Below are 15,468 nucleotides of genomic sequence, written 5' to 3'. Positions count from 1 at the left end.
AATTTTTCCTAAGATATAGGGGTTTGGAATACTACAGAAATAAAATATGTGATCGATAGCAATGCCAATAATATGGAGTATTAGGTGGGTTACATCTTTGATTAAGGTACCTTGTTCAAATTGAGAAATATGACATATGGGCATGAACTTATTGAATAATCTTGTTTTGTAGACGAATTGGTAGTTTGCCTAGCACTAAATCAGTGAATGCGAATTCAGATTCCTTGAACAATTTTGAGATGTTTTTGCTGTATTGACCTTGACCCTTAGCAACAATTAAAGTTTGCTACAATGCAGGGAACACAGGAAGGAACTTGGAGCCAAGAAGCATATTTGTTGTTTCCTGTCTTTTTGGATGGGACCTTGCTAGACAACACCCAGAAATTGAAAGCGAGGAGGGAACACTTTCCCACTGACGCAGTTCTTCACATATTTAGACAGGTTTCTGTTCCCATGCTTGCATTGCACACATTCGTGATATTATACAATGAGATTTCTGCTGTGTTTTTCAAGTCCCAAGCAGATGAATATTTGTTAACATGCATTGTAGATAGCTAAACAATTTTTGCTGAATTTTATAATTTAGTGCAGATGAACTCGTTTGTCCTTGTTAATATTTTTTTTTGATAGGTCAAAAATACTGTGTTGAATTCTATAAAACAGACACAAATATATCATTTTCCTTGTTTGTTGGCACTGTAATTTGATTTTTAGCATCAGTAATTGTGGTCATCTTGTGCTTTTTGAGGACTGTATCATATTTGTTCAGCAAACAACAATTTCATGAACAAGACAAATCTATTAATACAAGTATGTTGTTAGCCTGCCCTTCCATGGGACACAGTTTGCTAGGTAGACATCTAACCATGTAGGACACATTCTCTCTTAAATGTATGTGTGTTGCTACCTTTGTATCCATTTATTATTCATTTGAGGTTTTCATATCAATTTACCTTGCTGATATTGTTCCTAACTTCTTCTCTAAAATCTCAAGTAATTTATCAATAAATTACTTGTGAAGTATGTTGTAGACACATATTTATTGTATTATGCTGAGTTGTAAACCACAAGCCAGTCATTTCTTTCTGCGGGTCAAATCTAAGTCCTTGTTCTTTGTAGGCATCATGTTGATGTTGTTGATTTAAACTAACATTTTTGCAGGGTTCATGAGAGGAGTTTTCAATTCAAGCTCATCAGACAATACTAACATACAAATTTGAATACGAGGAAAGGTTGTGAAGTGTTAAAAGTAGATGAATTGTCATCAGGGTTTCCAAGACTTATCATAAATAAAATTGTACTTGAAAGCTATTTCAAGACAGGGTAAAGTATATAAGTGGTTTGGAATGTACCAAAGAAATAAAAAGTTATACTAGAGGTTCAAATCAGTAAGTGTTTCTTAGAAGCTTGGGCTTGTTGCGAGGGGATATATTTGTTGGCAATATTGTCACTGATATCAAAGGCATATGGAGAAGATTGTTGCAGAAAGTTGTCATTCATACCAAAGGAAACAATTGGTGTCAAGATTTATCATTGATGTTAAATGAATGATTTTGAGGCAATTTGTTATAGGCTAAAGGCCATAAAACTGCTTCACTAGAGATCACCAAAGGATGGTAAAAATTGGGTCAACTTCATGAAACATAGTCATAATTTCTGGCCGATTATGTGAGAAGCTTTTATTAGAAGGCAGTGCTGAAATTACATTCACATTATTGTTTTTATGTGGGTGAAATTAAATTAATATTAAATAATTACTTTTTTAATAGGGGCTGATCCTTTTTTAACGAATCACCATTTCCTTTCATAGTTGAAAAATCTGTGGAAAAATCACAGATATTGTGATACACAAAAGCAAACGATTTAATTAATCATGCATAATATTGAGCCAATATTTTAGCAAAAGTGAAGCATTTTTTTGAAAGAATTGTATGAATTGCGCAATTTTTTGAGAGAAATTTGGCGGTAAAAATAGCATCACGTACACAAAAGAAGAAATACTCATTTCTTAGGGTATCTTTTATGTTATTAGTGCCAACATATTTCAATCTCAATATTATATTATTTTGTCTATATGTCAATTTCCATGCGCAACTTATAAAGCAAAAAGCTTGGAATATAAATGTGAGGGTAATCACAAAATTCATTAAAATAAAATTATAACTGCACTAATATATGTAATTAGAACTTGAAGTAACTACCTTAAGAATGTCCATGGAAGGATCCACTTCATCTACTCCGTGCAATGCAATATCAATTTGATAGTCATCATTGAAGCCTACTTATTCCACACTTTTTAATTATATATATCAATACATATGCATATACATACATACATATACATATACATCCATATATATATATATATATATGTATGTATGTATATGTATATGTATATAGATATATATATATATCTTGATCGGTAAAAGGTCGAAGCCCTATAGATTCTATTATTAAAATGAGTTTACAAAATCTCCATTCAAACAGGCACTGGTAGGAAAGAACGGAGAAAGAAAACCTCCAGTCTTGCCCGACATGAAGGTCCAATACAGAGTACATATTTAGGAGGGGCATACCCCAGTTTTCATTACCTGCTAAAAGATTTATCCATCTTTTACAATTGATTTCATTGCTAACATTTTTCAAGAATTTATTATTCGGATTTCTTGGTTCCTGATTTTGTTGTCTCTGAACTTGTTAATATTTTTGAAGGATACTCTTTCCTTTTCATCTTATGGATCTCTTATATTGATATCTTAATAGTGACTGCCTGTCCGCTTTTAAGCCTCATACCGATTCCTTGACGCATTTTAATTGCTTTTAGAGATACAAAGGATGATCTATTTGCTTTTGAAACCTTCTACATGAAACATCAAGCTCACATGAAACCGTTAGCCGTTAGTAAAAAGATAAATATCTCTTGTTCTGAGGATTTCAGTTTCTTTTTGCCAATTCTTTAGATATTTTTTAGACATTTAATATCTGCTGAATTTATTATCGTCTTAAGTTCTAATTAGTGAGGAGCCTTATTTTTGATGGGTTGTTCACAATTAAGAGATCTATCTCCATGCTGCCTATTTAGTCTTAATCTTTTATTCTGTCGTAGTTACTGATATAGATTTTTTGGATGTTTGTGTCTAACTTTGTGCCAAAATGCATTAATTATAATTATACTAGCTTGTTTTACTTTGAATTTTGTGTTTAAGTGTTACAAAGGGAAATTCAAGTCAGACTTTGAAACTGTGGGTCAGTTAAATTAGTTATGCTGATTGATGCCGAATCAAATGTTTTGTTTGCTTTTAAAATCTTTTCTTGTCCTTTTTTAGTTATACGATTCTATGTCCTTTGATAATTGCCATCTATGCTATTATTTGTCTAGAGTGATCTAATTTTCCTTTTTGATTACCTTTAGCGTGGATTTTTTATTTATATCGAGTTGATTGTGAGATACTCTTTCGCTTTGTATTGGGTTATTATCCCTTATTGATCCTAACTGCTTCATAGCTTGAAGTCATAATTGGAGCGATCCAGATCTTTGAAATCCTTTTTGTTTATAATATTATGTTGACTCTTTGCCACTTGTGATTAATTGAATATCTGAGATCTATATAGGAACAAAGCAAGACAAACAAAACCAGGGCCAAATAACATGAACGAGGATGCAAACTACATAAATTACTAGCTAGAAAACACAAAACTTAACTTAAAATAATCCAAGCCATAGCAAAGTGGCATGCTTGAGAAGAAACAAATGCCTGAGCTTAGTGAGCTTAGCTGAAGACCAAAACTAAGCAAAAAAAAGAAGAAAGAGAGGAACAGAGACCTGAGAGAAGCTAAGAAAAGAGAGGAACCCAACAAAAGGGCAGAATAAAAATGAAGAAATATGAAAGGCAAATAAAAGAGACAAAAATGAGGGTCTGACAAAAAAGAACAAAGAGCGCATCAATGAAAGCACAAAACCCAAAAAAATGAGGGGAGGGAAAATAAAACTAGACAGAGAAGAAGAACAAAATGAAAAGACCGAAAAATGCAAGATAGAGAAGCAGAAGACACCAAAGAAAAGAAGCCCACAAGGGAAAAAAAAAAAGAGAGAAGGGAGGGAGAGGGGAGAGATAGAAGGAAGAAGCAACAAAAATTGACAGAGTGGAGCAAGCCAAGAAACAAAAGAAGAACAAAGCTAGGGAGGAGGATGGGAGAAAAAGGGAACAAGAACAAAACAATGGGGGAGCAAGGGGGGAGAAGAAGAAGTGACAAGAAGAGAAAGAGGCAAAAGAGACTAATAAACCATTCTATTTGAGCCCAACTTTCAAAATCTAAGAAAATTGAAGAATCACTATTCGAATGTGAACTTTTCTATTTTTTAGATTTGGAGACGAAAGAACTACATTGTAACCGTTTGTTTAAATCTACATTTCATAATTACAAAACCGTCCACTAAAGATTAAAACCAATTAGAAGCTTGCATTTATGGAAAATTAAACTAAATGATCTATGTAAACACACTTCAACCCAGATACTTTGATAATAAGCTTATATAAGATGCTCTAATTTGAAAATAGAAGTCCTGTTCCATTAATATTTTTATATTTACATGCTATCTCTGAGTATATTAGCCATAAGGACAAGGCCCATAGATAGATAGGCTAGGTCTTGATGAAGACCAACCATACTAAAGTGACAAGAACATACCAATGCCGAAAGTAGGGAAGCTGTAATAACCTTGGCCCAGTTATGGCTAAATCAAACAACTTTCTTTCAAACTCTAAGGTTTGACATTTCGTCAAACACTTGAATAACAACTTTGTTATTTCTGTTAATAATGCTGATCGGGATGTATTTATTTCTCAATTTCAATTTTTTGCAAGGAACATTGATACAAATTATAAATGACAATGCCAAATAGATTTGCAAGAATTGAATTTACTAATCTTCACTTTATAACAGTTCATTCAATGCATCAATGTAATTACAATCAGACATCTAGTTTATTCAATGCAAATTTTGATTGCTAACTTAACCAATGGCAATTGGAAATTACAAACATTCAAAATATGGTTATGAAGAACCTGATTCGAAGCAAATGGTAAACTCTCATGCCAATGCAGAGTCCACTACCAATATGATTGTATTAACTCCCAAAACGCTGGTCTGTATGTTTGAACGTAGGCTCTTACAGTCCATAAGTCAACGCCACTCCTATAAGATCACTCATATGTGTGCCATCAGCCTCGCACAACTCATACGAAGAAATGGAAGCCCTCACAATATCAATATCCCCACATGTCTCAGCTTCCACCTCAAAGGATAGATCCTATAAATACTGATCCTGGGATCCATCGAAAACCTCCTCGGAGTCATTAGTTGATACTTGGCAAGGGATATCGTACCCGGTGCAACTCATAGCATCATCAATTGTATCATCAGATGTGTCCATACTATTTGCATCCACATCTACTGACTCCGCTGTAACATACAAATCACCAACATCACAGCTTGGTGACTCCATACATGCATTGGTCCCACCCGAGGAAGCATCTGCTTCCTTTATTGGAGCAACACTATGGTAACTCACATACAAATCTCCAATAATAATCCCCTCCTTGAGAGAGCCAGAGGTGTTAGTAGCAACAACTACCTTAACTGTCTCTGCACTAGCTGCAACAACTTTGGGAGCCTCAACCTACTGAAGCTCAATGCCACTATCAACCAAGGGTACTGACACATCTGTTGATCTCTGTGAAATGAGTCCATCATCAACACTGTGGATGGGGCTAGGAGGTGTCGTACTAAATATAGGTACATCAGCATCATGGACACCTGTTGGGGAAAACTCAAGCTTCCTTCCCTGCAGCCTTGATGTCGGCCTTCCAAAGGCGGAAACCATATACCTCGCTGCCCTCTCAACTGTTGCAAGATCCGACAAGCTCTCCGCCAATCTCTGTTGATGAAGCTTTAGTTTCTTCAAATTCTCCTGCAAGGCATTCATTTTTACCCTAACTTTCTCATTACTCCTTTGACTTCTGGAACTGCCATTCCTATGTCTGTCCATAGCTGGAGAAAATAACGTGTTGGTCACTCTATAAATCAAATCTGAAAATCTTCAAAGTCAGCACTAAACTAAATAAAAACTGAGCCCAATTCCTGCAGGCTGGCAGGAAACCACTTTGATACCATTGTGTAATGACCCCTACCAATAGGCCACTAAAAACCTCTAATGCTGAACTAAGAAATTTTGTCGAACACTTCACATACAAGGGTCATATGACTGATATAGTATTTCAATTTTCTTTAATGACTCTTTCTTCAATGAGAATTTTTTGCAAGAAGACTCAAAATTGATTAAACAATGACCTAACATGAATGTGCAACTTATTTTGACAATATTCAATGCAAATATGTAACTAAAACTACTTGCAATATGCTGCTACAACCAATAGTAATTATGACAAACACTTTGGATGCAACCTATGATGGCGTTAATGCACTTATAGCCAAGTGGCATTAATACAAACACTTGGTATGCAAAATTATAACATTATTTATGCCAAAAAGAGAACCTACAGCCAATTGACATTTTGTCAAACAATTGGCATGCAAACTAATAAGTTGATCATGAATGATAAATATATATTCAATTACAAGTATATCAGACCAGCAACTTATGTCTCCTTTATTGCACATATAATGTCAACTACAATGCTAGTATGAAATGGCCAAGACTCTTGGCTTACATCTGCAAGAATAATGCTTAAATCTGATACAAACTTTCACCTACAGTCTTACTTTCTAATATGCATCTAAATGAAAAGAAAAATACATGAAATATCCAAAGGAACCTGATTGTAGATGGCTGTAATAATTTTTGCTAATGCTGCCCTTTTGCTTTGCTTTTTCGGATCTGCTTTTTCGCTTTGCTTTTTCGGATTTACTTTTTCAGATTGTTTTTTCGGATCTGCTTTTTCGTATCTACTTTTTTGGATTTGCCTTTTTTTTTTTCACTTGCAACCAAAAAACTCAAACCCTTAGGTAAGTTTGAGTATAAAAATTAAGCTCAACTTGAAATCGCTGAGTGCCACTTCCAAAGGGCAACCCTTCAAAGGATCTTTCACCTCCTCAGTTATGCAATACTTGGGAGGTATCGTTCCCAATGATTAAGTTGAATACTTGCAGGTCTTCAAGCTCCACAAATGCTCAAGTAGACACAATAGAGAAAATAAACTTGGATAATAGACAATGAGCCCTCCATGCCTATATATTCTTTTTCTCCACTTTCTCTAGAAAGTTTTAGAACATTATTTTATTTTATCTATTAAGTGACCCTCCATGCCTATATATTCTTTTTCTCCACTTTCTCCAGAAACTTCTAGAACATTATTTTATTTTATCTATTAAGTGACTTTATAAAATATTTTATAATTCAAGTCACTTTATTAAATTAATTAAATATAAAGTTATCTTTTAATATTTATTTATTTGATAACTTTATAAATAATTAACTTAATACCACTTTTTTATTTAATTAAAATAATTAATTAGTCATCCTCATAAAATATTCATTATTTTGGGCAACTTAATTAATTAAATTAATTAAATCAAATTACCTCCAAAATGGGGACATGACAATCCGCCCTTCCTAAAATTGCTTGTCCTCAAGTAATGGCTGAACAATAAACTAATCAATCCACCTGGATCTCAAATGTAGTCATGAACTATACTGCTGTCAATCAATGCAGGCTTCTGCAATATCCTTTGCAATATAGCCAAGAAGAATCCATGAATGAAGGGTGAATCACTGCTCAACTGAACTTCAAATCCACTACTGCCATAGTCAGGAACCCACGAGACACAAACTCCCAAAATATCAGAACCCAAGTCGAGTGGACATCCCAAATTGCCAACACAGTAAATACCATCAACGCATCCCATTGACCTATGCCGGATGTACAATCCAACTTTGTCACAATGGTGAACACTCCTGAATGAAATTGCACCAAGTACAGAGAATCCACATATTGTACACCTACTGCAATCAGCACAACTTTGCAAATCCTCAGCCACTGTCTCATAACCATAACTCCCATGCATCGCTGATGGTGAGTATACATCACAAGATAAACAACAAGAAATAGAACCCAAACCAAGTCGGCTTGCCATCAACTCCTCAACACGTGGATCAAATGAAAACTGATGAACATACCCTATAGTATAATGCTGATTAAAAGAACTAGTCTTAGGCGACAGCTCACCATGCACAGGTGATGCAACCCACTGCAACTGATCACCAACCAAGCCTGAATTGACTACTACCTCCGAAGACACCGCCAAAGGAGTAGTATCACTAGCAGGAACCATACCAACTGCCGGCTCACCAACATCACACATGTTCTCTGATACAACATCATCAGTCTCCATGCCATCAGTAGTAGAGACCACCACCATGTCAGGCATACCACAACAATCTACTGCAACACCCAATTCAATTAACTTGAACCTTGTGGAAGAGAACCAGATATGCCAATGCTAGTATTAAGGATGGATGCATCCCCATCTCCACTGCCTCTGACAATCTTGACCATGGACATCCTCGAATCGTCAGACATCACAACTTGTGACTATATAGAATTTGGTAAAGACTGCAGTCGCTCTAACTCCATGGTCACCTTAGCCAAATGAAACTGTGACTCCTTGAGAGCCAACTGTGTACTCTCAAGAATCTTAGAAGTCACCACGAGCTACTAAGTAAGCTCACTGACCTCATTTTCCTTGACCAACAATGTGTCATATGCTGTATTGCCCCACTCCATAAGATAATCTTTGTCGGCTACCAACTGCATATAATTCTGTCTCAGAATCCGGATAGCCTCCCATAAAGAGTGAATCTCTGTCAAGGAAAGATAATTGCTTCCCTGCTCATCACTAGTAGGAGAACCCCATCCATAAACTGCTAACAACTGACGAGCAACATCAAAATGCTGGCAAGTGATAGCAATGTCTCGCTCACTAACTCTCAGCTGACTAGACACATGATGGCGCTGGCTAGATTGTCTCCTATAATCCTTCTTTGACGCACTGTCCAAAGGAGTATCCTCAAAGTTACTGGTCTCTAGAGTATTACCATCCATATCCTACGAATCAACTCCAAAGCTCATATCAACATACGGAGTATCAAAAACTGTAGCATTGCTGTCCAACTCCTCTATACCCCAAGAAATTGCCGAGGAAACTAGGTCCTCAAAGCTGGCCACTGCATCCTCCTAGATGTCATCAATGCCAATATGATCTTGGGACTCATCTGTACATACTACCAAATATGAAAGATCATCAACACATTCCAGCAAGAATGGTCGACTGGATATATGAACAAAGCCCAACACCGGTGTATAAAAACTAATACCAACATCGGACAAGCTGTTGGCACAAGAAAAAACAACACTGTGCAATTTGCTAATCAAATCCATGATAGCACCCAAACAATCACTGCTACCAAAAAGTGATAAAGATCTCCAGTCAATTGAATCCCAAACGCCAATATAACAATCTCAAGTCCATATCCGTAAACTAGAATTAGCTGGTAACTCAAGCAAAATCCTCACCTAACTAATATGACTAATACCAACTAACTCCACATACTTGTTTGACATTGTCCCTGTATCCTGGATGTGAATGCAAGACGAACTCACAACATTATCAACAACCACATATGATTTGCCTGCCGTAGAAAGCTGAGTATCAGGTGTGTAAGATGAAACTAAACTCAACTCCACGCCATGCTCATCCCCATGCCTCTCCAAGTCCTGTAATGCCAATGGAGTATTCACCAAAGAAGCTCGAGTGTCCTCAAGCTCACGAGAAAGCCTGTCAACTGTTGTTGGTTGGTCACCTCAATACCATAGCTCATTGGAACCAGGATGAAAAGTTTTAAATAATGGGAACAAGAAACAGTGGCATATATGTTAGAAATTGAAGTTATGGTGGAAAAGGTCATTTTCGAAGCCAAAAGCAATTAATAAATTAGTTTATGATAGCACTTTATTATGTTTTAATGTTGTGTGTGGGAAGCTTCTTAAGTGAAGTTCATTTGGGAAACTTTGTGCCATTTGGAGATTATAAATATGAGCCCATTTGATGAGTAAAGCATCCGATTGATTATTTTCTTTTGTTGCCTGCGAAGAGTTTTTGAGTTTGCCCATTTCTTTTCCCTTGCTGAAGTATTAGGGTTTGGAATTAAGAAGTGCTTGATAATTCACAATTGAGGTATTGTGAATTAATTATGAGAATTGTCTTAATTAAATTATAGTATTTCCCGACTGTTATGTACTGTACCTGGAAATTTCATTGTGGCTGGAGAATTTGTGATTTGGAACGTCATTATCGTCTGTTGTTTGGCATGGTTAAAGAGGAATGTATTGTGGCTGTTGTCCTTGTATGTGGCAGCAATTTCAGACTTTGTGGAAGGCTGCAATCAATTATTGGAGGGCAGCAATCAGGTTTTAGAGCACCTACGATTATAAGCGAGGAGCATGTATTTCTGAACCTGCGAGTAAATTGGATTACTTCTTGAGAGCTGCAATCCATATTTCATCTATTAGAAGTCAATTTCCAAGTTCACTATTGCATTCTTGTAAATTTCGAGAAGTTGATTTTTAAATTGGATATTAGTAGCATTGCTATTAATCATAGAATTACTTCTGAATTATTTAGTGGTGTTCATTTGTCCAAATTGATAAAGACTTAATCAATTAAAATTGTGAGCAGCTGGCTGTGAATCTAAAGCATTATTTATTGAGTGATAATAATTTGCTTGCCAAATGTTTGACAAAATATCTAATTGTTGATTAGCAAAAGCAAATTGATGTTTTCTAAGGATATAGCCCGTTGAGGGGTTTTACAGTGGTATCAGAGGTTATTAGCTATAACCAGACAGGGTTGTTAGCTATAAGGACAAGGCCCATAGAGAGATAGGCTAGGTCCTAATAAAGACCAACCATACTAAAGTGACAAGAACAAACCAATGCTGAAAGCAGGGAAGCCCTAGGATACCAAAATTCAAAATCCAAAATCGAATGGACCCAAGCTTAGAATGCCCATACGAGTACAAGAGGGCATTAATATTACATTTGCGTACTATCCTTGAATATAAAAGCCAAGGGACCAAGTTCTTGAGAAACCATAGTTGAAGAGCAAATAAAATAGACTACATACCAATGAGGCCCTAAAGGAGAAGGATGTAACTAGATAGGGACAAAAGAGCCCTATACAAAAGACTATAAAAGAGGGGATAGCAACAAAAGGCTAATGGCCGGAAACAGAAACGCAAAAGTGACAAAGGGCTAAATTCAGACCATTAAGCCCTATGCTTCAAAATACTAGTCGAAGCCTTGCCAATCCATACAAATGCGGGTTTTGGTGACCGCCAGTAGGAGCATCCAATTGCTAGTGATCTCCTCCTTTCTTGCCGAAAAATTCTCATGATTTTTAATCTCCAGGATTGGAAATACTTAACCAGAAAATTGTGGGCTCCATATTCACTCCTTTTGGGGATACAAAGATTTTCATCTATGTTTTCAAGAACTAGGTCCAATTCCTTGATAATGGACTTTTTAAACATTGCTCTACAGAAGTCCCTAATGGCAACTTTGTCCTCATCAACATGCAATATTGTGGCTATGAACATAGCGATTATGTCTGAGTTATGCTTTTGCCTATCCATGAGGGCTGAAAATTCCTCGCCTACAACCCGGTTAATGGCTCTAAATACTAGGTCATTTTTTATTTTTATCATTTTCCCAATTCTCAGATCTGTAATTCTACGCTGGAATGACATTTCTCTCTTTCCTGACTTCATTCGGATGGGGTATCCATGGGTATTGATGCCAAATATCTCCGTAAGCTTGGATTTATAACCTCATCCGCTTTGATGGAAAGAACTTAATGAGTTTATTGAAATGATTACTTTCTTTTCCCAATACTTACCATTATTTCCTTTCCATCCTTGGCTCATTTGTAATTAATATGAGCTTATATTCATCCTTTGTTTCATAATGTAAGTGTACTAAACCACATTTTTTGTATCTATCAAATCTTATAATAATCCGGTTTCGTTATCTTCGAGTAATTCCTATGCGAAAATATTTGCTAAGATATGTTACTTACAATGTCTTAATTATTAACTTTGGTGATCAATTTGATTGCAATCATTCTTTGTTGTGCTCTTTAAGATTTATGCTATGATTTAATAACATAGTTTAGATTATGTGCTAATATTTTTGACCGAATTGCAAGTGTTGTGCCATATTTATTTAATCCATAAAGGTTACAAAATTAGATCATATAAAGTCCATTTATCTTGAGTCGTATCCGCTTCCCATTCCCATGCTTCTGTTAGATCTTCCGAAATGAAGACATCAATCTGGTTCATCTGAGGTGGAGGCCGAACATGAAGGAAGTGAAAGAGGAAATCTAGGTTTCTCCTGAGGGTTGGCGTCCAATCAAGAAACCCTTCCAAGTCTTACACTTCCAAAATGACATAACTTGGAACTATTCGGTCTCCTATCATTCTCTGTTGATAGAATATTGGTTTGGGGATAGTTAGATCCTCTCAAACGTTTGAAATTACTATTTCCAAATTGTGGATGTATATTGCTTTGAACATTCTTCTACATAGAAGTTCAATGGTGAATTTGTTTGGATGCACTTGTAGGGCTGAGGCTATGAACATTGCCAGGATATCTGAATTTACTCTGTATTTTCCATTATTATTTAAGAACTCTTTTCCCAAAATTCGTTGAATTGCCCGGACTACTAAAAAATTTGTGGCAAGCAGGATGCTTCTAAGCCTTCAATTATTGATAGGGCTATTGAAAGCAATGTGAACGGGGGGCCTTTTGGGGCCTTTGAGTTTGATTGGGGTTGACATAGCTAATACTTTGTAATTCCCGCCTCAGCCTAAAACTAAACCAGGTTTGTATATATCTATAGTTTCGACTATCTAGAATTTGAAATGACACAACCGTTGTACCTAATTTATTATGAGGGGAATTATTTATATTGAATCATTAATATGTTTATTTATTTACCAAGGTAGATTAAACTCATAATTGCCTTTTTTTTAAGTGATTATAATTTGTTCTTTCTTAATTAATGTTCTTCTTTGTCCACTACTAGATTTGCTAATTTGTTTGCTTCCTTGTTTCTTTCTCTAAAAATATGTTGTGTTCTGATTTCTTTAAATTTTTCAATTAGTATTTTAGCATTTTCCAATTGCGAATTTAATTTCTAGTTTAGTATTTCTCCTTCTCTTATAGCATTTAGAATAACTTATTGTTTTCCTTTGAATCCTAGCTCTAGACATAGATTTGTGTTAGATTGTGATGACTGATCAGGGAAGTACTGTACATACTCCATATTGAACAGGACTATAATGGAGTGTGCAAGGAGCACGAGGTTGCATGCTGGGTTGCCCTTAAACATGTGGACAAAGGTTGTTAATACTGTTGTATAGTTGATTAATAGAGGTCTCTCTACTCTTTTGGGTTGTATTCCAGAGGAAGTATGGATTGGTAAGAAGGTGAGTTATTCTTTTCTCAAAACCTTTGTTTGTGAAGCATTTGCTCATATAGATTCTAAAAGTAGAACTAAGCTGGAAGCTAAGTCAAAGAAATGTGTATTTGTTGGATATGACATTAATGAATTTGGTTATAGGCTTTGGGATTTTGAAAATTGTAAAATTGTAAGAAGCAGGGGTGTCATATTCAATGCAAAAGTGTTGTACAAAGATCTATTGCAGCAACATGAGAAGAAAGAAGATGATTATGTAGTGTTGGATGATACTCCAAAAGATGATGTTCCAGTAATTCCTCATGATGTGCAACAACCGCAACAACAAATACCACACACACCAGTGAATGTTAGACGGTCAACAAGGCTAAGTAGACCTCCAGAAAGATTTTCTCCCTCTTTGTATTCTATTTTACTAACCTATGCTGGTGAACCTAAATGTTATGATGAAGCTGTGCAGGTGGAAACTACGATTCAGTGGGAGTTTGCAATGAAAGATGAAATGTACTCTTTGCTGAAAAATAAGACATGGGATTTATGCAAGTTGTTTGCAGGTAAAAGGGCTTTACAGAATAAGTGGGTTTATAGGTTGAAAGAAGAGGATGGAGTTAAGAAAAGATTTAAAGCCGGGTTAGTTGTATAAGGATTTGCACAAAAAAAGGCATTGATTTTGATGAGATATTCTCTCCTGTTGTTTAAATGACTTCTATCCGTACTATTTTAAGTGTTGTGATTACTGAAGATTTGCATATGGAGTAGCTTGATGTTAAAACAACCTTTCTTCTTGGTGATTTGGATAAAGAGATATATATGGCTTAGCCACAAGGATTTGAGGTCAAAGGTAAGGAGAACTTAGTGTGTAGATTGAATAAAAGTTTATAGAATTTGACAGTTTTATGCATGAGCATGGATATAGTAGGTGTCATTCAGATCATTGTGTTTATTTTAAGAGGTTGGATGATGACAGCTACACGGTTTTATGTTTATATGTTGATGATATGCTTGTAGCTAAGTCTAACATGGATCACATTAAGGGGCTCAAACACCAGTTAGCACATGCATTTTCTATGAAGGATTTAAGGGAAGCAAAACAAATTCTTGGTATGAAGATTTGTAGAGATAGGAAGAATAGGAAATTAACATTGTCTCCAGTTGATTATAGTGCAAGGTGTTGCAACGTTTCTTTATGGAGAATGCTAAAGCTGTCAGCACACCTGTACCTGGTCATTTGAAGTTGACTATGGAGATGTGTCCAAAGACACAAGAAGAGGAGGATAAGATGTCCAAGGTACCCTATGCTTTAGTTGTAGGAAGCTTGATGTATGCTATGGTATGTACAAGGCTAGATATTGCACATGTAGTGGGAGTTGTTAGCAGGTATATGAGTCATCTAGGAATTGAGCATTGGAATGTCGTCAAATGGATTTTTAGATATTTGAGAGGAACATCTAGTAAGTGTTTACACTTTGGGGGCTCTACTACTGACTTACATGGCTATATTAACTCAGATTTGGCAGGGGATATTGATATCAGGCGGAGTACTATAGGTTATGTATTTATTGTTGGTGGGGCAGCAGTGAGCTAGGTTTCTAGGTTACGAAAGATTAATGCTTTATCCACTACAGAGGCAGAGTACGTTGCTACTACAGAGGCAGCCAAGGAAATAACATGTTCAGTTCTTCTTGGAAGAATTGGGACATTCACAGAAGGATAATTATTTTTTTATAGATAGTCAGAGTGCCATTCATCTTGCGAAGAATTCTGCTCTGCATTCAAAGACAAAACACATTCAGTTGCAGTACCATTTCATTTGGTCAATTTTGGATGACAGACAATTAAAGCTGGACAAGATACATACAAATGACAATCCAATAGATATGTTTACAAAGGTGGTGACAAGGGAGAAGTTGA

General features: G+C 35.8%; 1 protein-coding gene across 5 annotated transcripts in view; it reads left to right on the top strand.

Annotated features, from left to right (window-relative positions):
- PK3 (serine/threonine protein kinase 3) overlaps positions 1-15,468 on the top strand; it is a 169,774-nt gene that overhangs the window by 66,293 nt on the left and 88,013 nt on the right. For 2 of the 5 annotated variants that reach the window (XM_089799010.1, XM_089799013.1), the window contains exon 3: positions 307-441. The exons of 1 other annotated variant lie outside the window; for it this stretch is intronic. In XM_089799010.1, coding sequence (XP_089655136.1) covers positions 307-441 — 135 coding nt within the window. Of the gene's footprint in view, positions 1-297; positions 442-15,468 lie in introns of all 5 variants that reach the window. 2 more of the 5 variants (XM_089799009.1, XM_089799012.1) reach the window with 1 other exon arrangement.

This window comes from Cupressus sempervirens, chromosome 9, assembly GCF_028749045.1.
Source record: "Cupressus sempervirens isolate cs-2001-9-10 chromosome 9, ASM2874904v1, whole genome shotgun sequence".
NCBI classification, from domain to species: domain Eukaryota; kingdom Viridiplantae; phylum Streptophyta; class Pinopsida; order Cupressales; family Cupressaceae; genus Cupressus; species Cupressus sempervirens.
The sequence above is the reverse complement of the archived record's forward strand: the minus strand, read 5'-3'. Positions and strand labels throughout refer to the sequence as shown.